The sequence below is a fragment of the Carcharodon carcharias genome, chromosome 1 (genome assembly GCF_017639515.1).
Source record: "Carcharodon carcharias isolate sCarCar2 chromosome 1, sCarCar2.pri, whole genome shotgun sequence".
In the NCBI taxonomy this organism is placed as follows: Eukaryota; Metazoa; Chordata; class Chondrichthyes; order Lamniformes; family Lamnidae; genus Carcharodon; species Carcharodon carcharias.
This window is the reverse complement of record NC_054467.1, coordinates 171,005,158-171,032,833: the sequence shown is the minus strand read 5'-3', so window position 1 is coordinate 171,032,833 and position 27,676 is coordinate 171,005,158. Positions and strand designations below refer to the sequence as shown.

The window sequence follows — 27,676 nt, the reverse complement described above, 5'->3', positions numbered from 1 at the left end:
CATTAATTAACGAAACCCAGCACGGTTTTTTTTGTTAAGGGAAAATTGTGTTTAACTAACTTCCTTGAGCATTTTGATGGTGACAGAGAGGTTTGATGAGCACAATGCGATTGATGTGATGTATATGGATTTCCAAAAAGGCAGTTTATACAGTGCTGCTCAACAGACTTGTGAGCAAAGTAATAACTCATTGAACAAAAGGCACTCCCTGCCGTCTCCTTCCCTGCCACTCCCTTTCTCTCTTGCTCCCTCCTCCCTTGCCTATTGACCCCCCTTACCTGCCCGCCTCCCTTGCCTGCTGCACCCCCCCCCCCCCGCCTCCCTTGCGTGACCAATCTGTTTCAGTAGCTTGCTGTAAACTCATTCTCTCCTGCATATGTTACGGCAGGTCTTTGAGATGCCAATACTGGGCAGTGTTGTGATTGAGATCCAGTATCTCTTTGTAGACAAATCCCAATGCTTCCTTCTCCATCAGCCAAGGCTCCATCTGCTCTTTTGCTTCCTGCTGAACTGACTCCTGCCTCCCAACCCAGGCAACATTTTCACATTCCTGTTTCTCGCATTGTGCAGCACCTCCTGGATAGTCTCTTCACTGTATTTGAAAATATAAAACTCCTGTTTTCTTATGAGGCAAAGTGTTGGCAGGGATTCCTTGAATTGACATTTTCCTTAGACGATGCTGAGATTACGCTACAGATCTTTATAAAGGACTTGATAAATTCCTGAGTGATATTGGAAATTATGACTTGGGAAATGTCCTGGCTCGTGATGCAAGTTGGCAACCCCATGTCCCTTTGAGTTCGCTTGGTTGATTTAATGAGTTCTGGAAGAACTTTATCTCATATTTTCTCTCCAAAAGGAGTTTGTTACGGAAGGTTGGGAGGGCATGTGTGAGGTAATGGATGGAGTTTGCACTAATAGTTCCAATGTTATTTCTTCTGTTCTCATAACTTTCAGATGAATGAGTGCACATTAAACTTACCATATTGGAAGTCATGTGCGTTCTTGTGTTAATCAGGCTTTCCAAGATTTATAGTCAAGTGCATAGGGTGTAAGTAAAAATGTAGTGGCCATTCGCTGTTCAGCTACATTCAAAGAGAAATCAGACCTGGATTGTACTTTTAATTTTCATCAGCTGACTAGGAGTGCGTTCGATCATTCCAGAAATAGATAATGGAGCAGCAACTAAATGAATCTAGCAGCTTTTGCTAGTATTTGTTGTTCGTGTATTGTTCATTAAAGTTAATTTTGTTAACTTGTTTTATTAAAATATTTTTAATAGGTTGCTAATTTGTAATTGCTTTTTTTTTTGATGTACAGATACAAACTTATTCGGCGGAGGGTGATTTGGTTGATTGGTCAATGGATCTCTGTAAAATTTAAATCTGAATTAAGACCAATGTTATATGAGGCTATCCTTAATCTCATGCAGGACCAAGACCGTGTGGTATGTTTTCAAATTACAATTTATATTTTCAGAACTACTTACTTTCTTTGGAGACTTTAAGTTTGTAGTAAATATTTATTTCTAACACATTGGCATGTTTTTTGGTGGCCATCAAATTGAGGAACATGATGATGTATGGTCAGTTTGTTGAAACTGGAGTTCTTTTGTTAGGGCAGAAGTCTTTGAACCTTTCTATTTGCTGAGAGCTCCTCTTAGGCGATGCACACCCCAAGTGCCCACTCCTTTTTAAGAAAAAATGGGGGTGAAATTCATCTTTGCTGGCAGTGCAAAATGGGTGATAGTGAATTGGGAGGCTGTCTTATACCATATCCAGTTTTCTTTGCCATAGAAATCAACAATTGAGAATGGTGTAAAATCCATGACGAGTCCATTTATTGCTTCTCGTGAAACCCAATTTCACCCCTGTATTTTTTAAAGAAGATTTTATTTTCTTAGCAAACACAATATATTGCTTGAGGCAGAAAAGAAGATAAATAGAACAGTGCCCCTACTATAAAACTTGAAGATACTTGAACATAAAAGGACAGTTGATGGCTCCCACATATCTTTTTGAGTAGGCTGAGTCACTATGCTAGTGCACAATTTGTGAAAACTTGGCTTTATTTTGGTGAGTTTCAACTGCAAATCAGTATCTGCTTGTAAGTGCCTTCTGTTTTTGATGCGAGCAACTGAAGAAAATCCCCCAGATATATTGATGCAAACTGGTCAAGTATTTCAACAGCTCTTTGCGACATACAAGAAATTCTTTTTGAATTGAGAGCCAGAACAAATCAAAAGGCATGACTATAAAACCCTCTCTCAAAACAGTAACCAGCAATGTCAATCAAATTTTCTTTTAGATTTAACTCAGTCTTGGCTTTTTTTTTTAACAAAGCCGTTTGAAATGTATTTCGAATGCAGGCAAAATCCTGCAATTTATATACATCTCAGGAAAATATTTACTGAATTTTGTACAAGGCTGATATTTCCTCAGTTACATTTTTAGCTTCTAGTACTTGGGAGTTTGCAAACCATAATAACAGAACAATGTTGGAAATGTAGTTTCATTGTTTTGCAGCACATAGCTACTAATCAGTAGCTCTTTTTGCAAAGTTTTTTATGACAAAGCTTTGTACTTTTTCATGCTTGATGAAATGTTACAGTTTTCACTTTGCAAAGTAAGGTTAAGTTTGTTGAGCCTTTCAAATAGATCACCCAAATAGCCCAGTAAAACCTGTAAGCACTGGCTGAGGAAAGCATGGAAGTGGTGATTGTGTCAGTTAAAGATATGCAACACTCCTTGAGTTTCCATGTTCTTTATAAAACGTTACCATAAGATGCCTTCAAACTTTTTTGATTCAACCGAAAGGACTGTTAAAGAGAGAGAACTTTTGTTTCAAAGAATCTCAGCTTACTTTGGGGGGGGGGGCGGGGGGGATGTTTGGTTTTCAAGAGCGTTTTAGGTTACTTGGTTTCATACTATCCTGAGCAATGACTTCAGCAGTGATTGATTTTTATCAGAACCAGTAAATTCTAGCAAGAGCCATCTTGCGGACTGCAAGTGATATTTTGAAAAGGTATTGCTTATCTGATGGATGTCTGCAGCTGTCAAGAATGCTACCTCACCCCACCTCCCTTCAATAATGTGGTAGACTGACAATTAAAAGTGCAAATTCCTTTAAATTTTCAAGAAACTGAGGAAACTGAAGTTTAACTTCAAAGAGATATTCACACTGATGCAACCGTGCATTGGGTGATCTCAGTACAATGTGTGGAATTTGAATTCTTGCTGATTTCTAAAAGTAGAAATTATTCCAATCAGAGCTGCTGCTTGTGCATAGTAATCAATAACTGGTCCAATTTGTGCTGTTAGAAATCAGCAAACATTTAAACACATGCACCGTGCTAAGATCACACTGCGCGAGGCTGCATCAGAGTGTACTTTTTCTTTGAATTTAGGCTTACGTTTGTGCAATTTCTTCAAAAATAAAGAAATTCAGATTTGATGCGTCTTCTTTGGTTATGTGGGGGTGCATCATACATCCTTCCTTCTCAGTCAATGCGTTCTCCTCACACCTGCCCACACCACTTCCTTGTCATGTTTCCTTCCCCCCAGTTTCGGAATCATTGTGAGAGGGAACAAAATACTTCATTTTTAAAAACTCTTTAGCACCATCAAATATAGTCCTATGTTGTATGCAGGGTAGACTTCTCTATATTTTCCTAACTTTGCTCTAGTGCTGCAATGGAAATTTCACATGGGTTATCCATGACATGGATACAAAATTCTTTGAATGACAGGAAACAGAGTAGTGGTTAATGGAGAATAGCACTAAGTGAATTGCTTATTCAGAAAGCTGATGCCAGCAAGATGGGCCAGTTGGCATTCTCCGCTGTAATAATTCTGTGATGACTCTGTTAAATTGTGAACAACTTTGTGAACTTGCTCCCCCGCCCCCGCAGGAACTGCATTTGAATTCAGTCAACTGTTTGCTACTTACCGCCATCAAGAGACAAATGTTACAAACCTTCTGTCCCTGCTTGTAAGTGAAATCCATTTTGCCAATCTTAGTCCAGTTCTCAACAGACACAAGTTCACGAAACTCAGAATTTAGCATTAGGCTTCTCTTGTGTTCTTTTCATTGGCCAAATATATAGTGGATTAGGTTGTCGCCTAGAAAGGAGCAAAACGGGGAAAAAAACAGACTAGGGGTAAAGTGTGATTCAAATATTTCATAAACATCCAGTAAACTGAGGTAGCAGTTTTGCCATTGATTTAAGAAATTAATGTTTTGCATCTTTTGTTTATAATTTATTTTAAAAAATCATCTATTTAAATTGTTTTAGACCCCAAGACATAGGAGCAGAAATTAGGCCATTCGGCCCATCGAATCTGCTCTGCCATTCAATCATGGCTGATAAGTTTCTCAACCCCATTCTCCCGCCTTCTCCCCATAACCTTTGATCCCCTTACCAATCAAGAACCTAGCTATCTCGGTCTTAAATACACTCAATGACCTGGCCTCCACAGCCTTCTGTGGCAATGAATTCCATAGATTCACCACTCTCTGGTTATAGAAGTTTCTCCTCATCTCTGTTCTAAAAGGTCTTCCTTTTACCCTGAGGCTGTGCCCTCGGGTCCGAGTCTCTCCTGCTAATGGAAACATCTTCCCACGTCCACTCTAAGCAGGCCTTTCAGTATTCTGTAAGTTTCAATCAGATCCCCCCTCATCCTTCTAAACTCCATCGAGTATAGACCCAGAGTCCTCAAACGTTCCTCATATGTAAAGGCTTTCATTCCTGGGATCGTTCTTGTGAACCTCCTCTGGACCCTCTCCAGGGCCAGCATATCCTTCCTGAGATACGGGGCCCAAAATTGCTCACAATATTCTAAATGTGGTCTGACCAGAGTCTTATAAAGCCTCAGCAGCACATCCCTGCTTTTATATTCTAGTCCTCTTGAAATAAATGCCAACATTGCATTTGCCTTCCTAACTACTGACTCAACCTGCAAGTTAACCTTAAGAGAATCTTGGACTAGGACTCCCAAGTCCCTTTGCACTCCAGATTTTAGAATTCCTTCCCCATTTAGAAAATAGTCTATGCCTCTATTCTTCCTACCAAATTGCATGACCTCACACTTGCCCACATTGTATTCCATCTGCCACTTCTTTGCCCATTCTCCTAACCTGTCCAAATCCTTCTGCAGCCTCCCAGCCTCCTCAATACTACCTGTCCCTCCACCTATCTTTGTATCATCTGCAAACTTAGCCAGGATGCCCTCAGTTCCTTCATCCAGATCAATAATGTATAAAGTGAAAAGTTGTGGTCCCAACACTGACCCCTGTGGAAATCCACTAGTCACCGGCTTCCATCCTGAGAAGGACCCCCTTATCCCCACTCTCTGCCTCCTGCCTGCCAGCCAGCCAAACTTCTAACCATGCTAGTACCTTGCCTCTAACACCATGGGCTCTTATCTTACTGAGCAGCCTCCTGTGCAGCATCTTGTCAAAGGCCTTCTGGAAGTCCAAGTAGATAACATCCATTGGCTCTCCTTTGTCTAACCTACCCCTTACCTCCTCAAAGAATTCTAACAGATTTGTCAGGCATGACCTCCCCTTGATGAAACCATGATGACTTTGCCTGATTTTACCATGCACTTCCAAGTATTCTGAAATCTCATCCTTTTTTTGTAACTCCTGCACAGAAGAAGAAAAAATTCCAATTTCTCTTTTCAACAAAGGATATTCGCAAATATTTTATGAAGCCATTGTGTGTTGAGTGTGCATCTTCATATATTGTGAGGGTATTATATATTAAGTGTTTGTTCACATATATAGTGTATATTCTAATACATATTTTATGCAGCAATTGTGCACTAATTGCACAGTGGCTGCAGGAGGGATGCATTATCAAATCCAGGTTTCTCATAGTGATGTGCTGACATTGAAATCATTGAGAGTCAGGGTGTTGAGATAAATCAAGATAATAAGAAATAGGAACAGGAATAGGCTAATAAACCCATCGAGCCTGCTGTGCCATTCAATAAGATCATGGCTGATCTCATTGTGGCTTTGAGCCCATTTTCCTGCCTGCCACCAATAACTTCTGACTCCTTTGTAGAACAAAAATCTGTCCACCTCAGCCTTGAATATATTCAATGACCCAACCTCACTGCTCTCTGTGGAAGAGTATTCCAAGGATTAACGACCCTCTGAGAGAAAACAATTCCTCCTCCTCTCCATCTTAAATTAAAGATCCCTTATTTTTAAACTCTGACCTCTTGTTCTAGATTTCCTCAGGAGGGGAAACATTCTCTTAGCAACTATCCTGTCAACCCCCCTTAGGATTGTATGTTTCAACAAGATCATCTTTCACTCTTCTAAACCCCAAAGTTGGATAGGCCCAACCATGTCAACCTTTTCTCACAAGACAATTCCTTTAACCCAGGAATCAACCTAGTGAACCTTTTCTGAATGGCTTCCTATGCAAGCATCTCTCTCAAGTGCAGAGATAAAAACTGCACACAGTACTTTAGTAGGTGTGGTCTCACCAATGTACTGTACAGTTGCAGCAAGACGCTCCTATTTTTATACTCCATTCCCCTTGCAATAAAGACCGACATTTACCTTAATTACTTGCATGCTAACTTAATTTATTCTTTGATAGGATATGGGCATTGCTGGCAAGTCCATAATTTGTTGCCTATTCCTAATTGCCCCTGAACTGAATAGCTAACTAGGCTATTTCAAAGGGCAGTTTGGATCTGGAGTCGTATGTTGGCCAGGTCAGGTAAAGATGGCAGTTTCTTTCCCTAAAGGACATTAGTAAATCAGCTGGGTTTGTATGACAATTGCCAATAGTTTCATGGTTACCATTACTGAGATGAGTTTTAAATTCCAGTCTCCTGTGTCAATTAAATTTACATTCTACCATTTGCCATGGTGGGATTTACATTGTGTTCCCAGACCATTAGTCTGGTCCTGTGGATTACTATCCCAGTGACACTTCTGTTGTGCTACCATCTTCCCTACTTTTGATGATTCATGTATAAGGGTGCTCAGATTTCTCACTACTGCAGCATTCTGCGGTCTTTTTCCATTTAAGTAGCATTCTAGTTTAAAATTCTTCCTGCCAAAGTGACAACCTCACATTTTCCCACACCTCTGCCATTTCCTTGTTTACCATGTTATGGACAGGGAGAGATGAAAGAGTTGTTTTTCTTTTTTCACCTCTTAGCTGACTGAAGACAGATGTGTTTTAAAAGAAAATAAGTGTTTTAATCCCCTGAATGCTGTAATCGAGAAGAACGGACAAATGGCAGGTTTTCTCGTAAGTTGTTCAAAAGAAAGATAAATGTTTTTATTCAGTACCTGAACGTATTCGCAACCATACCCACTCTCATTCATACAGACGCGCACATACAAGAAAAGATTGTGATTAACAAACGTTAATCTTAAAAGTGACAAGCAAAGTGGATATTGGGGATCCTGTAGGTGTAGTATATCTGGACTTCCAGAAGGCCTTTGATAAAGTGTCGCACAAAAGATGAATGCATAAGATAAGATCACACGGAGTTAGGGGTAATATATTAGCTTGGATAGAGGATTGGCTAACCAACAGAAAGCAGTGTGTCGGGATAAATGGGTCTTTTTCTGGATGGCAAGCTGTAACTTGTGGGGTGCCAAAGGGTTTGGTCCTTAGGCCCCAACTATTTACAATCTATATGAATGACTTGGATTCAAGGATAGAAGGTGCTATATCTAAATTTGCAGATGATACCAAAATAAGTGGGAAAGTAAGTTGCAATGAAGAAATAAGAAATTTACAAATGGATATGGACAGGTTAGGTGAATGGGCCAAAATTTGGCAGACGGAATTTAACATGGATAAGTGTGAGGTTATCCATTTTGGTCGGAAGAATAAAAAGGCAACTTATCATTGAGATGGAGAGAAACTTCAGAATGCTTCAGTGCTGAAGAGGGATCTGGGTGCTCTCGTTCATGAATCGCTGAAAGCTAGTAAGCAGGTACAGCAGGTAATAAGGAAGGTAAATGAGATTTTGGCATTTATTAAGAGTATAAAAATAGGGAAGTGTTGTTGCAACTGTACAAGGCATTGGTGAGACCGCACCTGGAGTACTGTGCACAGTTTTGGTCCCCTTACTTGAGAAAGGATGTAGTTGCATTGGAGGCAGTTCAGAGGAGGTTCACTAGATTGATTCCAGAGATGTGGGGCTTGTCTTAAGAGGAGAGATTGAGCAGTTTAGGCCTAGACTCACTAGAGTTTAGAAGGATGAGAGGAGACTAATTGAGGTATATAAGATACTAAAGGGGATAGACAAAGTAGATGTGGAGCGGATGTTTCCCCTTGTGGGGCATTCTAGAACGAGAGGCCATAGTTTTAGGCTAAGGGGTGGTAGATTTAAATCAGAGATGAGGAGGAATTACTTTTCTCAAAGGGTCGTGAATCTGTGGAATTCACTACCTCAGAGTGCAGTGGGTGCCAGGACGCTGAATAAATTTAAGGAGGAGACAGATTTTTAATTAGTAATGGGTCTTAAGGTTATGGGGAGAGGGTGGGAAATTGGAGTTGAGGCCGAAATGAGATCAACCATGATCGTAATGAATGGCGGGGCAGGCTCTAGGGGCTGAATTGCCTACTCCTAGTTCTTAAGTTCTTATGTACTCCTCCTGAGATGAAGTGATGAAACATTGCAGGTTTGTGATTCCTTTTTGGCCCACTGAAAAGTAAAGCCTGGAGATTTAAGAAGACTAATTTGTTTGCAGGAGCTGTTTTGTCTTGCTCCACTCCAGTCAGATGAAGCTCTGCAGCGAAAATCTAGCCGAGTTCCTCAGAGAGGTAAAGGTCAAGCTGAATTCTCTACCTGCTGATGGTTCTTAGGCAGGGTACTGTTCTGTCACTGGTCTGGATCTTTCTCCCTTGCTGCTCCCAAAAGTGTGCCTTATTAAAGACCTACTTTCTATCCATTGTCCTTATGATTGGCTTCTGATGAGTGGACCGTTGTCAAACAATGGGGTGCAAGTTTCACCATTCATATGTTATTGTCATTGCATAAAGTTTTTTCACACCCATTCTCTGATTTCAGCTCCGAAGCTGAAAAGCCTGCAAACAGTATTGTGAAAACAGTTTTTTAATTATTTGGAGAACAGCAGCTATTAGTCACAGGAAAGGCCTATTGCATTTCAATGACTTCTCAAAGATGTGTTCCAAAAGCTCATTTGTATTTTAATAACTTGTCCAGACATGAAAGTTAGTCCAGGGCCTTGTGTCAGTCCAGGTGTATTGACAAGAAAGAAAAGATCACCTGACCTCTCACATCGATTTTACTTTAAAGTGTCCATTTCGAATTTATACTCCATAAACGCATATTACGTGAGCATGACATCTAGTCGTAATTCCCTAGTCTCATCCTCTAAGGGACCAATGCTCACCTTGTTAATCTTTTTGCTTTTATATACCTGTAGAAGTCTATCATGCCTGTTCTTATATTTCTTGCTCGTTTTCTCTCATACTCCAATTCCTCCCTCTTATTTTTGTTTTAAGCATACTTTGCCAATCTTTTCTCAATCTTCTGGCCAGCCACTAATCTTTGCAGCTTTGTATGTCTTTTCTTTCAATTTGATACAGTCCTTTACTTCCTTAGTTAACCATCATGGTACACCCTTCTTGTAGAGTCTTTGTTTCTCAATGGAATATATCTCGTTGAGAGTTATGAAATACCTCCTTAACTGTCTGCCACTGCTTCTCTACTGTCTTACTTTTTAACCTATTTTCCCATTCCCCTTTAGGCAATTCTATCTTTATACCTCTGTAATTGCCTTTCTGTAAGTTTAAAGATCTAGTTTCAGACCCATGTTTCTTATCCTCTAACTGAATGTGAAATTCTGTCGTCTTATGATCTCAAGAGGATCCTATACTTTGCGGTCATTAATTAATATTGCCTGATTGCACATTATCAGGTCTGAAATAGCCTGCTCCCTGATTGGTTCCAGAACATAGTGTTCTTTTAAAAAAAACTGTGCCGCATGCGCTCTATGAACTCATCCTCCTAGCTATCTTTGCCAAAAGATGTTGGAAGTGTGAAATAAAAACAGAAAATGCTGGAAGTGTTAATCTGTGGAGACCATTAATGTTTCAGGTTGACGACCTTGCATCAGAACTAGAAGTACTTTGCAGAATAACAGGTTCTGTGTAAGATAAAAGTAAAAAAATGCTAGAAATCCAAAATAAAAATAAAAATACCTGGAAAAACTCAGCAGGTCTGACAGCATCTGCGGAAATGAAACATTTAATGTTTCAAGTCCGTATGACTCTTCCACATGACTAAGAAAAAATAGAAAAGAGGTGAAATATAAGCTGGTTTGGGGGGGGTGGCGGTGGGACAAGTAGAGCTGGATAGAGGGCCAATGATAGGTGGAGATAGCCAAAAGATGTCATAAGAGGACAAAGAAGTGTTGAAGGTGGTGATATTATCTAAGAAATGTGCTAATAGGTGACATTAAGGGGAGAAAGCAGGATGAGCAAAGTACAGATAGCCCTAGTGGGGGTGGGGTGGGGGGAAGGGATTGAAATAGGCTAAAAGGTAGAGATAAAACAATGGATGGAAATACATTTAAAAATAATGGAAATAGGTGGGAAAAGAAAAATCTATATAAATTATTTGAAAAAAGGGGGATCGGAAAGTGGGTGGGGATGGAGGAGAAAGTTCATGATCTAAAATTGTTGAACTCAATATTCAGTCCAGAAGGCTGTAAAGTGCCTAGTCGGAAGATGAGGTGCTGTTCCTCCAGTTTGCGTTGAGCTTCACTGGAACATTGCAGCAGGCCAAGGACGGACATGTGGGCATGAGAGCAGGGTGGAGTGTTGAAATGACAAGCGACAGGGAGGTCTGGGTCATGTTTGCGGATAGACCAAAGGTGTTCTGCAAAGCGGTCACCCAGTCTGCATTTGGTCTCTCCAATGTAGAGGAGACCACATTGGGAGTAATGAATGCAGTAGACTAAGTTGAGGGAAATGCAAGTGAAATGCTGCTTCACTTGAAGGAGTGTTTGGGCCCTTGGACAGTGAGGGGAGTGGAAATAAAGGGGCAGATGTTGCACCTTCTGCAGTTGCATGGGAAGGTGCCGTGGGAGGGGGTTGAGGTGTAGGGGGTGATGGAGGAGTGGACCAGGGTGTCCCGGAGGGAACGATCCCTGCGGAATGCTGCCGGGGGGTGAAGGGAAGATGTGTTTGGTGGTGGCATCATGCTGGAGTTGGCGGAAATGGCGGAGGATGATCCTTTGAATGCGGAGGCTGGTGGGGTGATAAGTGAGGACAAGGGGGACCCTATCATGGTTCTGGGAGGGAGAGGAAGGTGTGAGGGCGGATGCGCAGGAGATGGGCTGGACATGGGGATTTCTATGCAAGGCCTGGAAAGGAGGAGGAGAGGAAGAAAACAAAAAAAAGGCATGCAGAAAACAGGAAAGGTTAAATATTAAGTGGGATGATGGTGATGATTCTGCTATTCCCATTTACACCTCCTCTAGATCTATCTATTTTTCTACATTTCCTTTTGCTTTGCACCATCATTTCTTTTGTCACTTAATTACCCCTCCCTTCCACCTTTTTAACTTGTTTCCTCCCACCTCTCCTTGCATTGTTTAAATGCAGTGACATCTCTAAGTGCTAATCTTTAGACCAGGGAGCGTAGCTCAGCATATTGATAGTCATGTTATTTGGAGTCAATGTTCATGCCCTGCGGGTGAGGCATTCTGGTGAGGACATTATTTTGTGCTGATTTTGCCTCCAGTAATTGGCCATTAAAAGGTATGCATTTCCACACGTCCATGCGTAGAATAAATAATACTCATTTCGATTTGCCTCCAACCCCCATATTATTGACGTGTTTGATATTGGGAGGATTGCTGCCCAACACAGAGGACAGCTTAGTTTGTAATGAGAGTTGTGCTAACCTGTTTAATGGATGGGTCTCTTCCTAATCAGTCGACAAGCACTGAGTTGGAATTAGAAGACCAGTCCTCCTCGTGATGGTTCCTGGACTGCTGTTCAAAATGGTTAGATGTGGAGGTGTGACAACAGAAAGAATGGCCCAGATCTTTCTGTCAAGGATGAAACTGTGGCTTATGCTGCTGGCTGCTGTTAGAAGTGCATTCTGCCCTTTTTTGTTGGCTACAGCAGGAACTTGCTCTCCCGACTGCAGGGTGGATCGAACGATGAGGTAATTCGTGAGGCATCAGGTGAGGCACAACTCCAGCAAAACCATCCTCCTTTAACATAATGAGCTGAAGTCAGATCCCATGAAGTTAGCTTTTAGGTTCAATGACTTTTAAGTGTCTGCAGTTGCTTTTAATTACTTTCAAGTATTTACAGCTGTTTACAAGTGCTTTTATTGACTTCGAAATCATAGATTCAGAGAGTCATTTATGATGCAGAAGGAGATCATTCAGCCCAACGTCTATGTTGTCTCCCTGCAGAGCAATCCAGTGAGTCCCAATCCCTTGCTCAATCCCAGTAGCCCTGCCAGTTTATTTCTCTCAAGCGCCCATACAATTTCCTTTTGAAATCATTGATTGTTTCCAGGTGATTACCATTCACTGTGTAAAAAAGTTCTTCCTCAAATTCCCCCTGCACCTCTTATCCAAAATCTTAAATCTATGTCCCCAAATACTTATACCATTAGCTAACTGGAAGTTTTTCCTTGTCTACCTCTACTTCATGTATCAAGTTTCCCCCAGTGTCCTTTGCTCCAAGGAGAACAACCGCATCCTTTCCAACTTAACCTTATAATTAAATGTACCCATCCTTGGAATTATTCTAGTAAACCCCCTCCACATCCTCTCAAGGACCTTCACATCTTTTCAAGAGTGTGATGACCAAAACTGAATGTAATATCTAGTTGTGAGTTGTGGCCTAACCAGAGCTTTATCATGGTTCATCATAACTTACCTGCATTTGTACTCAATTTATGACACCCACAACCCCATGTGCTTTGCTAACTACTTTCCCCATATGTCCTGCTACCTTCAAAGATCGATGCACATGCGTTCCCAGGTCCTTCTGCTCCTGCACAATCTTTAAAATCGTGTCATTAAGTTTATATTGCCTTTCCCTATCCCTTGTGCCAAATGCATCAACTCACACTTCCCCTATATTAAATTCCAGCTGGCACTTGTCTGCGTATTCTGCTAGCCAATCAATGTCCTGTTGGAGTCAATTAGTAAGATCCTCACTGTTTGCTACTCATCCAAGTTTGGCATCATTGGCAGAATTTTATTCCGTGTTCCAAAACCCAAGTCATATATATGTAGCAAAAAAGGCAGTGGTCCTAGCACTGACCTTTGGGGAGCACCACAGTTTACCACCCTTCAGTCTGCAAAATATGCACACTGATATTTGTGCTTGTAGCTCACCAACCTTATTCAACACTGAGTGTTTATGGTGTGTGGATTGTAATCCTGTCTTTGCATTTTCGTAGTTCTACTTAGTCCATTCCTATCTAGAAGGTACTAGTCTCTTCTCTAGTACTGTCCAACGCTCTAATTTTATGCACCATATTCCTTTTTTGCTTCTATGTGCTGCTGCCCACCCCCTGCCAATTTAGTTTAAACCCTCCCTAACCACACAATTGAACCTCCTGACGAAGACATTGGTCCCAGCCCTGTTGAGATATAACCCATTTCTTTTGAATAGGTGCCTTCTGTCCCAGAGCTGGTCCCAATGTCTCAAGATTCTGAAGCCCTCTCTCTTGCACCATGCTTCAAGCTATGCATTAATCCTTCCCATCTTTCTATTTCTACTGTGGCTAGCTTGTGGCACTGGAAGTAATCCAGAGATTACTATCCTTGAGTCCAGTTTTCTAACTTCCTCCCTTGCTCCTGAAAATCTGACCTTAGGACCTCAATAACTGCCCCCTCTATGTCGTTGTTGGTACAATGACATGGCTCACCCCCTTCCCTCTGCAGAATATTCTGCACCCTGTCTGTGATGTCCTTTACATTGGCACCAGAGAGGCAACGCACCATGTGGGGGCCATGATGACAGTTACAGAAATGCCTGACTGTGCCCCTAACTTTGGAATCTCCTATACCAACTGCAATTCTACTCTTTTGATGTTCCCCCTCGTACAGTCCCTTGTCCGTGAGCGCCATGGTTTGGGCTGCACTCTTCCAAGATGTTGCCACTCCTAGCAGTGTCTAATACTGAGTACCTGTTTGAGAGTGGCACGCACCTGAACACTCCTGTACGACCTGCCTCTTCCTACCTTTCCGGTTAGCCACCCACTTACTACCTGAATTCTCATCTGTTAGGTGTCCACCTCGAATGTTCGATCCAGGAAACACTCATCCTTCCTGTTGCTTTACAGCGACTCTGGCTTTCCCTCAAGTTCAGAAATTCTGAGCTTGAGTTGGAGCAGCTGGAGACACTTCTCTAGATGATCACTCAAAAGACACGTGAAGTGTCCTGGTGCAGGAATTGCAAACAACAGGTCTCAGATACCCATCAATGATGTAAAAAAAAACTCTTCCAAGTTAGTACCCTGTTTAAACTAATAATTTTAATGAGTATCTCTAGACCTTCTCTGTGCTTAAGATCACAAGGAATAAGAGAAGTAGGCCATTCAGCCCATCGAGAGTGCTCCACAATTCAGTAAGATCATGGCTGATCTGATTGTGACCTTAACCCTACTTTCCTGCCTGCTGCCATAAACCTTGACCCCTTGCAGATCAAAATTCTGTCTAACTCAGCTTTGAATATATTCAATGACCCAGTCTTCACTGCTCCCTGGGGAAGAGAATCCCAAAGGCTAACAACCCTGAAAGAAAAAATCCTTCTCACCTTCATCTTAAATGGGAGCTTGCTTATGTTTAAACTGTGTCCCCAGCTTCAGAGCCCCTCATAAGGGAAAACATTCTTTTATATACTTACGAATTCACTCACTGCTTTACTAACCCCTCCAGAGGTCCCCAGCATCACAGGTACCAGTCTTCAGCCAATCCAATTCACTCCACATGATATCAAGAAATGGCTGAGGGCACTGAATGCTGTAAAGGCTATGGGTCCTGACAATAGTACTGAAGACTTGTGCTCCAGAACTTGCCACGCCCCTAACCAAACTGTTCAGCACAGTACAGTTACAACACTGGCATCTACCCGGCAATGTAGAAAATTGCCCAGGCATGTCTTATTCATACAAAGGACAAATCTAACCCGGTCAATTACCACCCCATCGGTATACTGTCCATCATCTGTAAAGGGGTCATCAACAGTGCTATCAAGTGGCACTTAGCAATAATCTGCTCATTCACGTCCAGTTTGAGTTCCATCAGGGCCATTCAACTCCTGACCTCGTTCAAACATGGACAAAAGTGGTGAACTCAAGGTGAGATGAGTGCGATAGCCCTTGACATCGAAGCAGCATTTGACCATGTGTGGCACCCTAGCAAAACTGGAATGAATGGGGATCGGGGAAAGCACTCTGCTGGTAGGAATCATACCTACCACAAAGGAAGATGGTTGTAGCTGTTGAAGGTCAATCGTCTCAGTTCCAGAACATCACTGCAGGTGTTCCTTGGGGGAGTGTCCTAGGCTCAACCATCTTCAGCTGCTTCATCAATGACCATCATAAGGTTAGAAGTGGGGATGTTCGCGGATGATTGCACAGTGTTCGGCACCATTCCCTGAAGCAGTTCATGTCCAAATGTGGCAAGACCTGGTCAATATCCAGGCTTGGGCTGACAAGTGGCAAATAACATTTGTGTCACACAAGCACCAGGTAATGACCATCTCCAACAAGAAAGAATCCAACCATCGCCCCTTGACGTTCAGTGGCATTACCATTGCTGAATCCCCCATGATCAACATCCTGGGGGGTTATCATTGACCAGAAACTGAACTAGACTAGCCATATCAATACTGTGGCTAAAAAAGCAGGTCAAAGGCTAGGAACCCTGCGATGAGTAACCCACCACCTGACTCCCCAAAGCCTGTCCACCATCTGCAAGGCACAAGTCAGGAGTGGAAGGCGGTGGCACAGTGGTATTTTCACCAACTAGTATTCCAGAGATCCAAGGTAATCGTCTGGGGACCCGGGTTCGAATCCCAATGTGACAGATGGTGAAATATGAATTCAAATCTGCCGTCCTTACCTGGTTTGGCCTACATGTGATTCCAGGCCCACAGCAACGTGGTTGACTCTTAAATGCCTTCTGAACAAGGGCAGTTAGGGATGGGCAATAAATGCTGGCCTGGCCAGTGATGGCTACATCCCATGAATGAATTAAAAAAAAACGGAAAAATACTCCCCATTTACTTGGATGAGTGCAGCTCCCACAACACTCAAGAAGCTCAACACCATCCAGCATGAAGCAGCCCACTTGATTGGCACCCAGCCACAAACATTCACTCCCTCCACCTTCAACACAGTAGCAGCAGTATGTACCATCTACAAGATGCACTGGGCAGTAAATGCTGGACCAGCCAGTGAAGCCCACACCCCATGAATGAATAAAAACAAAGGTGGCTGCAAAAGAATGTATGTTGAATTGGGGATAAAGGTAGTTGATCCGTTTATGCTATTATATTGCTTCAACTGTACTTCCACAAAGATCGGTGTTGAGACCATTGTTTTCCACTGTTTACTTAACGATTTAGACTTTGGAATTGGAAACACAGTTTCAAAATTTATAGAAGACACCACATTGGTGGTATTGTTAATACAGAGGAAGGTTGTGACAACATACAGGAGGATGTTAATAAATTTGCAGAATGAGTGTGTAAATAGCAAATAAATTTCAATATACAATACATTTTGGTAGGAAGAATAGGAGACCACATACTCTTTGAAATGTGTCTTTGGAGTAGAGGAACAGGGATATCATGGGGTACAGATACAGAAATCACTAAAAGTAACAACCCCGGTCAATAAAGCCTTAAAAAAGCAAAACAAGCAAATCATTTCTAAAGGGATAGAATTGAAAATCAGAGAAATTATGTTAAATTTGATTGAATTTTTTGAGGAGGTGACCAGGTGTGTAGATAAGGGTATTATAGTTGATGTAGTTTATATGGATTTCAGCAAAGCCTTTGACAAAGTCCCACATGGGAGACTTATAAAGAAGGCAAAGGCACATGGGATATAGGGTAATTTGATAAGGTGGATTCAAAATTGGCTTAGTTGTAGGAGGCAGAGGGTGATGACAGAAGGATGCTTTAGTGACTGGAAGCCAGTGTTCAGTGGTGTACCAAAGGGCTCTGTGCTCAGTCCCCTATTATTTGTCATTTATATAAACGACATAGATGACTATGTGGGGGGTAGGGTTAGTAAGTTTGCAGATGACACAAAGATTGGCCGAGTAGTTAACAGTGAGGTTGAGTGCCTTGTGCTATAGGAAGATGTAGATGGGATGGTCAAATGGGCATATAAGTGGCAGATGGAATTTAACCCTGAAAAATGTGAGGTGATATCCTTTGGAAGGAGTAATTTGACAAGGAAGTATTCAATGAACAGCATGACACTAGGAAGTTCTGAGGAACAAAGGGACACGTTAGAGGGGTGGTGAAAAAGGCATATGGGACACTTGCCTTTATCAATCGAGGCATAGATTACAAAAGTAGGGAGGTCATGTTGGAGTTGTACAGAACCTTGGTGAGGCCACAAGTGGAGTATTGTTTGCAGTTCTGGTTGCCACATTATAGGAAGGATGTGATTGCACTGGAGAGGGTGCAGAGGAGATTCACCAGGATGCTGCCTGGGATGAAACATTTAAGTTATGAAGAGTGGTTGGATAGACTTGGGTTGTTTTTGTTGGAGCAGAGAAGACTGAGGGGCGACCTGATCGACGTGTACAAGATTATGAGGGGCTTGGACAGGGTGGATAGGGAGCAGCTGTTCCCCTTAGTTGAAGGGTCAGTCACAAGGGGGCATAAGTTCAAGGTGAGGGGCAGGAGGTTTAGCGGGGATGTGAGGAAAAGCTTTTTTACCCAGGGGGTGTTGACGGTCTGGAATGCACTGACTGCAAGGGTGGTGGAGGTGGGTTGCCTCACATCCTTTAGAAAGTACCTGGGTGAGCACTTGGCACGTCATAACATTGAAGGCTATGGGCCAAGTGCTGTTTTATTTTGGATGAAGGCACACCAAGTGCTGGTAAATGGGATTAGTTAGGTAGGTCAGGTGTTTCTCATGTGTCGGTGCAGACTCGATGGGCCGAAGGGCCTCTTCTGCACTGTGATTTTGTGTAAGTTTGTTTAAAACTTTGGCTAGGCCACACTAAACTGTTCTAGTCTTCATACTATAAAAAACGTCCGAAATGCTAGAGAGCATGCAGAAAATACTTACTGGAATGTTACCATAGCTGAGAGGTTTGGCATATCAGTAAAAGTTGAACAAACTAGGGCTCTTTTCTTGGAAAAAAAAGACTGAGATATGTCTTGATTTTGAGGCCCTTAAGATTATGAAAGGGTTTGATCACCTAGGCATAGAGAAGATACTTTCTTGAGTATTGCTGAAAAAGAGACATTGATTGGTGAAGCTTTTCATCTGGCACTCATCAGGACAAGAAAGTGAGGCATAGTCTCACGATTGAGCATGCATTTATGCAAGGTGGGATTGAACAGATTGGTAAAAAGGGGTTACTATTTATATGGTGCCCTACACTGTGTTTAGTCTGAGGTATGCAGATTTCTTTCATTTTTCGATGTGATCCGTTTATGCAGTTATATTGCTTCAATACATAAACAGTACCTGTTTGAGATATGACCACACCATAGATTCACTTAAGCAGGAACAGTTTGGCAATGTAGTTAACGACACTAAACACGTAACATGTTTCTCTATGTACTCAAAGCGAGGAGTTTGTTCTTGCGCACCATTTCAATTTTGGTGTGCCTTCATCCAAAATAAAACAGGAAGAGATATTTGCCGAGTTCGAACTCCTCTGTTGCCAACTATTCCACCACAAACCAGCGTGAACACTTGAAAGTGCGCCTAGCTGATCTAGCGCACATATTGTGGGATTCTGAACGACCAGTCTGAATTTCACATGCAATGCAAGTGTCTTAAAAACATAGAAAATAGGAGCAGGAGTAGGTATTCAGCCCTTTGAGTCTGCCCCGCAATTTAATAGGATTGTGGCTGACCTTCTATTTCAATGCTGTACTCCCACGCACTCCCCATACTCCTTGACACCTTTGGAGTCCAGAAATCTAACTATTGCATCCTTAAATATATTCAGTAACTTGGCCTCCATATCCTTCTGTGATAGAGAATTCTATAGGTTCACCACCCTCTGAGTAAAGAAGTTTCTCCTCATCTCAGTCCTAAATGATCTACCCCATATCCTGAGACTATGACTCCTTGTCCTAGACACTCCCAGCCAGAGGAACCATCACCCCTGCATCCAGTCTGTCCATCCCTGTCAGAATTTCATACGTTTTAATGAGATCCTCTCAGTCTTCTAAACTCTAGTGATTACAGGCCTAGTCGGCCAATCTCTCTGTATACGACAATCCTGCCATCCCAGGAATCAGTCTGGTGAACCTTTGCTGCACTCCCTCCGTGGCAAGTATATGCTTTCTTAGATAAGGAGACCAACATTGCGCACACCATTGCAGGTGTCGTCTCACCAAGGCCCTGTAAAGCTGCAGTAAGACACCCTTGCTCCTGTACTCTAGTCTTCTCACAATGAAGGCCAACACATCATTTGCCGCCTTCACTGCTTGCTGCACCTGCATGCTTGCTTTCAGTGTTTGGTGTACAAGGACACTCAGGTTCTTCTGTACATCAACATTTTCATCACCATTTAAATAACACTGTGCCATTCTGTTTTTTTCACCAAAGTGGATAACTTCACACTTATCCATGTTACACTGCATCTGCCACGTATTTGCCCACTCACTCAATCTCTCACCTAGAAGCCTCTTAACACCCCCCTCATTGTTCACATTCCAACCAAGTTTTGTATCATCAGCAACCTTGGAAATATTATGTTTGGTTCCCTCATCCCAATCAATGATATATATTGTGAATAGCTAGGGCCGGTGACCTGATCCCTGTGGTACCCACTAGTCAGTGCCTGCCATACAGAAAATGACCCAATTATTCCTGCTCTCTGTTTCCTGTCTGCTAACTAGTTCTCAATCCATGCCAGTATTACCCCCAATCCCATGTGCTTTAATTTTAAACACTCTTATGTGGGACTTTATCCAAAGTTTTCTGAAAATCCAAATAAACCACATCCATTCCTTCTCCCTTATCTATTCTGCTAGTTAAGTCCTCAAAAAAAAACTCCAGTAGGTTTGCCAAGCATTATTTTTCTTTCGTAAATCCATGTTGACCTTGTCTAATCACATTGATATTTTCTAAGTGACATGTTATCATATTCTTAATAATAAACTCTAGCATTTTCCCTACTGCTGCTAAACGGCCTGTAATTCGCTGTTTTCTCCCTCCCTCCTTTTTTAAATAGTGAGGTTGCCTCTGCCACCCTCCAATCTGCCAGGACTGTTCCAGAATCTACAGAATTTTGAAAGATGACAACAAATGCATCCACTATTTTCCATGGCCAGTGCTACCCTTCCACCTTTACCTAGCTTCCTATTCTTCTGGAATGTCATGCACCCTATAATATTTAGGGCCCAACCCTTGCCATCTTGCAGCTACGTCTCCGCTATCAGATCATATTTATTTACTTCATTGTGCGCTATCAATTCATTTACTTTGTTATGATGCTATATGCATTCAGATACAGAGCCTTCAGTTTTATCTTTTTATCATCTTTGTAACATCTAGTCTTGACTAATGGTGTATTCTTAGGTTTTATCTCTCTGCCCCTTCCTGCTATTCTATGATACTCACTTCCCATATTCCTATTATGGTCTCCTATTTTGACTCTACCCCCTGATTTGCCATATCTACCCAAGCTTGATCTCTCACCCCTCTCACCCACCGCACCCCCCCCATTCCTTGTTTAGTTTAAAGCCTTCTCTGCTTCCCTAGTTATGTGATTCGTAAGAATACACGTCCCAGTACAGTTAAGGTGTAGACCATCCCAACGTCACAACCCACACTGCCAGTGCCTCATGAACCGGAACCCACTTCTCCCACACCAATCTTTGTGCCATGCAATCATCTCCCTAATCTTTTTTGCGCTATGCTAATTTGCCCGTGACTCAGGTAGTAATCCAAAGATTGCCTTTGAGGTTGTGCTTCTTAATTTGGTACCTAACTTTTCATACTGATTATGCAGGACCTCCATCCTTGTCCTGCCTATGTTTTTGGTACCTACATGGACCACGACGACTGGGTCCTTCCCCTCCCCCTGCAAGTTCCTCTCCAGCACTGAGCAGATGCCTTGACCAATCAGAGTCAAGCTGCCTGGCTTAAATTAAAAAAAAACAATGCTTAGTAATTAACTGTCGACTGGTGCATTCTCCATGGAACACCTTCAGTCTGTCTGCAAGCATGACCCAGATCTTCCTGTCGCTTGCCATTTCAATACACCACCCTGCACTCATGTCCACATGTCCGTCCATGGCCTGCTGCAATGTTCCAGTGAAGCTCAACGCAAACTGGAGGAGCAGCACCTCTTCTTCCGATTAGGCACTTTACAGCCTTCCGGACTTAACATTGAGTTCAAGAACTTCAGATCATGAACTCTCTCCTCCATGCTCACTCCCTTTTTGATCCCCTTTTTTCTAATAATTATTATATATTTTTTTCTTTTCCCACCTATTTCTATTATTATTTTAAAAATTTATTTCCATCCATTGTTTTATCACCACCTATTTCAATCCCTTCACCCCCACCCCGACTGGGGCCATCTGTCAATTGCTCATCCTGCTTTTTACCCTTAATGTCACCATTAGCACATCCTTTTGCTAATATCACCACCGTCAACACTCCTTTGACCTTTTGTTTATGACATCTTTGGCAATCTCTCCTTTGCCTCCACCTATCACTGGCCCTCTATCCAGCTCCACCTGTCTCACTCCCCTTAAACAGCTTATATTTCACTACATTTCTATTTTTCTTTAGTTCTGATGAAGAGTCATATGGACTTTGAATGTTAACTCTGTCTTCGTCTCTGCAGATGCTGTCAGACCTTCAATATTTAGTTCACTGGTTGGGCACTTGCCTTTCAATGTCTCTAACAGTGATTTTTCCCTTTGTCTCTTGACAGGGGATTTCAGAGAGAGGGAGCAGGTTATAGAGATATGAGGAGAAAAAGCCAGCTAGCTATTATTGTGGAAGTACTGGAATCTTCCACACACACAAAGTGGCTTTTGTTCTTTTTTCCTTTCAGGCTAGGAGCTAACCTTCTGCACTGCCCTCTCACAAAACTGGTCAGGAGCCAATTAAAAAGTTGTTGCCAGGCAGTTCCCCTGGTCCAAGACTCCTTTCCAGCACCATTCTGTCTTTCATGATGCCCACTGTTCCAGGACTATGACATTGTATATATCTCTCATCCTGGCCCAGTGGACATGTCTTTCAAACTGCAGCAGTTGTAATTTTAATCCACAGTCCACAGAAAATAAAAAGATATGTTCTTTACAATAGTCCAACAGAAATAAAAAGACTTACAATTTCCTGCTTAGTATTTTTGCGAGTAAGGTAGGTAAGTTAGCAAATAATACCAAAATCTGTGCGACGGTTAAGATGAAAGAAGTAATCAAATTCAAAAAGAGTATTATGAACTGTGCAGAAGCTAGCAATTGTCTTTAAGAGCATGTAGACAGATTTGTAGAATGGGTGGACATGTTGCAGATGAAATTTAATGCAGGGAAATGTGAAGTGATACATTCTGTTGGGAAGGAGTAAGAAAAGCAATACAAAAAATACAGTTCTATAGTAGGTACTCGGGGTGTATGTGCAAAAATCATTGAAGGGGGCAGGGCAGATTTGGTTAATGAGCCATATAGGATCCTGGGCTTTGGAAATGGTGGCATAGAGTACAAAAGCAAGGACGGTATCATGAACTTGTATAAAACACTGGCTCTGTCTCAACTGGAGTGGACACATCACACTTTAGGAAGGGTGTGAAGGCATTGGAGAGGGTGCAGAAACAATTTACAAGAATGGTTTTGGGGATGGGAGATTGCAGTTATGTGGATAGATTGGAGAAGCTGGGGCTGTTCTCCTTTGAGAAGAGAAGATTGAGAGGAGCTTTAGTAGCAATGTTCAAAATCATGAGATATCTGGACAGAGTAGATGTGGAGAAATTGTACCCAATGGTGGAAGAGCTGTGAACCAGATGACACCAATTTAAGGTGATAGGCAAAACGGCAGAGGCGACATGAGAAATAACATTTTTACGCAGCAGGTGGTTAGGATCTGGAATACAACTGCCTGTGAATGTGGCACTTGCAGATTCAGTTGTGGCTTTCGAAAGAGAATTGGTTAAGTGTCTGAAGAGAGAAGCTTTGCAGAGCTATCTAGAAAATGTAAGAGATGGGACTGGTTGTGTAGTTCTTACAGAGAGCCAGCAGGGAAATGGTGTACTAAATGACTTCTGTTGTAACCATTCTAGATTCTATTATTTAGATGTGTTGGGGTATGGATTATACATTTTGAAATGGTGCTAAGATAAATGCAGTCATGCGTGTTTGTCGGGCCAACCCAGAATGTACATAGCATTTGCAGGGAACAATACCAAAAGAGTTTGTGAGAGAACAAGATCTTGTTCTTTTTGATATTGTTTACAGATCTCTAAAGCTTCTTACCAAGGTAGTGAAATGGTAGGTAAAGCTAACAAAGTATTGGTTTGTATTTGCAGAACCCTTCAGGAGAAATAAAAGGACACCATTTTGATACTAAACAAAAACAAAAATACCTGGTAAAACTCAGCAGGTCTGACAGCATCTGCAGAGAGGAACACAGTTAAGGTTTGTGTTTGGTATTACGCTTTATAGCAGGTGTAATTTAAAATACTGAAAACATACAACACAAAAAAACTCATGCAGGGAAAGACAGAACGAGTCATACGGACTCGAAACGTTAACTGTGTTCCTCTCTGCAGATGCTGTCACACCTGCTTAGTTTTTCCAGGTATTTTTTTTGTTTTGGGTTTCCAGCATCTGCAGTTTTTTGCTTTTACCTTTTCGATACTATGCAGGTTGTTGGCTAGACTGCATTTAGAGTACTGAGACCTATTTTGATCCTCCTCATGATGGGTGATAATAGTAGCCTTGGAAAATGTCCAAAAGAGAGCTACATGAGTAATTCCTATGTTCGAACTTTAATTGCTTAGATAGACTCAAGAATCTTTTGTCTGTTTACTTTAGAAGAGCGTAGACCACAAGGTGAACAAAAACAAAAATACCTGGAAAAACTCAGCAGGTCTGACAGCATCAGCATAGAGGGATACAGTTCACGCTTCGAGTCCATATGAAGGGTCATACAGACTCAAAGCTTCGACTGTATCCCTCTCTGCAGATGTTGTCAGACCTGCTGAGTTTTTCCAGGTATTTTTGTTTTTGTTCTAGATTTCCAGCATCCACAGTATTTTGCTTTTATTTTAGACTAAAAGGTGACCTGATAGAAGTATATAAAATCATTAATGGCCTGGACGTGTTCCTATTTGTTAAGTTATTCCTGTTTAAACAGATTGGAGAGGACCAGGAGACATGAGGTTAAACCATGGAAGAATAGTAATAAACTGGATATTGGTAGTTCCTGAGAATTGAGAGCCTGTGGAATAGATTGTCAACTGGTATGGCGGGTGTTGATTTTGATGCCTTCAAGAGGGAGTTGGAACAATTCCTGAGTCAGGCAGTGATTGTTTTGTACTGAAGATAACACTTGGTCCATATAATCTTCTGATATGGTTTTGGTCACCTGAGAGGGTCAGAGAGGCATTTATTTTTTTAATGTATAGGGCATGTTTGATGAACCAACTGGTCTTTCCCTGCATATGAGTTTTTTTGTGTTGTATGTTTTCAGTAATTTAAATTACACCTGCTATAAAGCATAATACCAAACACAAACCTTTTGATGATCACTGTAAGTAGAATGATATGATCAGTAAGCTTGCCTTCTTGTGTTCTCAAGATTCTGGCACCTTTGTAATTAGCTTCCTGGGACTGTTGTAAACCCTCTCATGTTCTCCCAGCTTTCACAAGGGTAAACAACATCAGACTGTGTAACTTCTGCTAGAAATTATGTCATTACAGCAGATTTAACTTGATGGCATAAATTTAAATTTGCACCTCATTGCATACAAAAATAACAAAACAAGGTCAATTTTGTTCCACAAAAACAGTTACGTGCTTTGTATATCCTGATTGGCATTCCTAAAGACCTGACTTAATTTAAGTCCGCTGGGGACATTTGGAGAATAGAGGTTGATTGACTGCCATTTGCCTAGCCAGGATGTTATGTTATGGTGAAGAGTCATAGGGACTCGAAACGTTAACTGTCAACCTCTTCGCAGATGCTGTCAGACCTGCTGAGTTTTTCCAGGTATTTTTTTTTTGTTTCAGATTTCCAGCATCCGCAGTTTTTTGCTTTTACTAGGATGTTATGTTCGATTGCTCTTCCATTCTTCTCATTCCACTATATTGTTCTCCACAGTTGGATGACATGTAACATTTATAGACATTTGTTAAGATTTGGTAATATTTGGAGAGTTAAGCTGACCTTGATAGATTTTCTTTTCACTCCTATAAATCAGACTATCAAAAGCTTCAGGAATGTGTAAGACCCCCCCACACTGCCCTGCCCCACACACACACACACACACTCACTCACTCTTACCTTTTGGCCTAAAATGTCTTGTCTCTACTCTTTATCAATGGCATACAACAACTTGGGATACTGTTTCACCTTTATTAAATCTCTAAGCAGTAGTACATATTCGCAATGACACAGTTTGCGTAAGAATCCCACGAACCGGGGTCCATCTTGGGTGGTCAGTCCTTCAACAGATCTCCCAGTGTGACTTCGGAATGGCTGACCATACCATTCTACCAGCTGTAGTAACAATGTCCTTGAAGCTGTGTCTTTTGACCCCTTCCTGAACCTAGCCTTTGGCATATAAGGTAATACCTCGAATCAAATCACCCTCTTGGCTTGTTAATCCGATCCTGGCCATTCATGACCACCTCTATGTGGTCATATCCTGTCCTCAGCAGCGGGGATTTCTCCAGATACATACCAACAATGGGTGCAATCACAGTACCTTAGGGCAGGAAGAAGGCTGTTGACACATTCCCGAATGGCCATTGTCTAGTTCAGTTTCTGTAGGCGAAGTGCCTGTGGCAAACCACCACCTCAGGGACCTGTCTTGACATATCTCTGTGTGTGTCTGTTCAGTTGCAACTGTCTTTATTTTTAAAAGTTGAATATGAGCCTCAGCGATTTCTTTGGTCAAAACTCTTCTCCGTAGCTCTATCTTCTTACCACCATGAGACAATCTCTGCCCACAGGGCTTTATCACAACCAGCTTACATTCATTAATATGAAAGAAATAGAAGCATGGTTACATGATTATAAGTGATTCATACAATTTAAATTCTGCATTGGCTTACAAATGATTACTTATTCAATCAGAATAATTGTTACAACTGCTTCCAGCTACCTGCTTTAACAAAAGGCAGACTGATCCATTGTGGTAGATTTTGGAGAACAGTGGAGAGCAACGGATCAGATGAGGAAGAGAGCAGCACCAGGTGAAGCAACTTTTTTGTATGCAGGTCTGAGTTTTGTAGTACATAGATGTAATATGCATCATTGGTTCTCAACTTTGCCTGCTGCTATCCAAATGGCAGTTGATTTCTCTGAGATTGATTATGGCTTTTATTGAGCCTTGTACAAAATGCTGATAGAATCTCTGGGGCAACTAGTGTTACCCCCAAAAGTGGCATCTTAACATATGCTTGGGTAGGGGGTGCATGTGCATAGACCTTTGAAGGTGGTGGAACATATTGAGAGAGTGATTAGTGAAGCACATGGGACCTTGAGGTTTATAAACAGAACTATGAAGTACAATAGCAGGGAAGTTTTGCTGAACCTGTATAAAGCTCTGGTTAGGCCACAGCTAGAGTATTGCATCCACTTCCGGTTGTCTCACTTTAGGAAAGATGTGAGGGTCCTTGAGAGTGTGCAGAGGAAATTTACTGGAATGGTTCCAGGAATGGGGATTTTAGCTACAAGGTAAGCTTGGCGAAGCTGGTGTTGCTTTTCTTGGAACAAAGGAGATTGAGAGGGATTAAGCAAGATTAGGTCAGGTTTGGACAAGGTACGCAGGAAAAAGTGTTCCCATTAGCTGATGGTACAAAGATTAGGTGGCACAGATGTAAGGTTTTGGGCAAGAGAAGCAGGGGGAATGTGCTGAAGAACTTTTAATGCAATGAATGGGAATGACCTAGAGCATTCTGCCCATGAGGGTGGTGGAAGCAGATTTCAAAAAGAAATCGAATGGGAAATTGAAGGAAATAAGCTTGCAGGGCTTTGGAGATGGACTGGGGAAATGGGATTGAACAGTTTGTTCTACAGAGATCTTGCAAGGACTCAATGGGCTGCATGGCCCCCTTTTGTGCAGTAAATGACTCCATTAATTTTTCCATGATACCAGAAAAGAATGGAAACCTGAACTTGTCTCTCCTCATCCTGATATTAGATTTTATTTTTAGAAACATTAAATATAATTTTAAAAGTAAATTGAAAGTTTCAGATCATTTTTTTTGATAGTTAGAAAGTATAAACATTTCAAT

General features: G+C 41.7%; 1 protein-coding gene across 5 annotated transcripts in view; it reads left to right on the top strand.

Moving 5' to 3' along the window:
* Positions 1-27,676, top strand: part of ipo11 (importin 11) — a 699,237-nt gene that overhangs the window by 292,634 nt on the left and 378,927 nt on the right. For all 5 annotated transcript variants that reach the window (XM_041187080.1, XM_041187063.1, XM_041187071.1 and 2 more), the window contains one exon: positions 1,321-1,447. In XM_041187080.1, the coding sequence (XP_041043014.1) occupies positions 1,321-1,447 (127 nt within the window). The remainder of the gene's footprint in view (positions 1-1,320; positions 1,448-27,676) is intronic.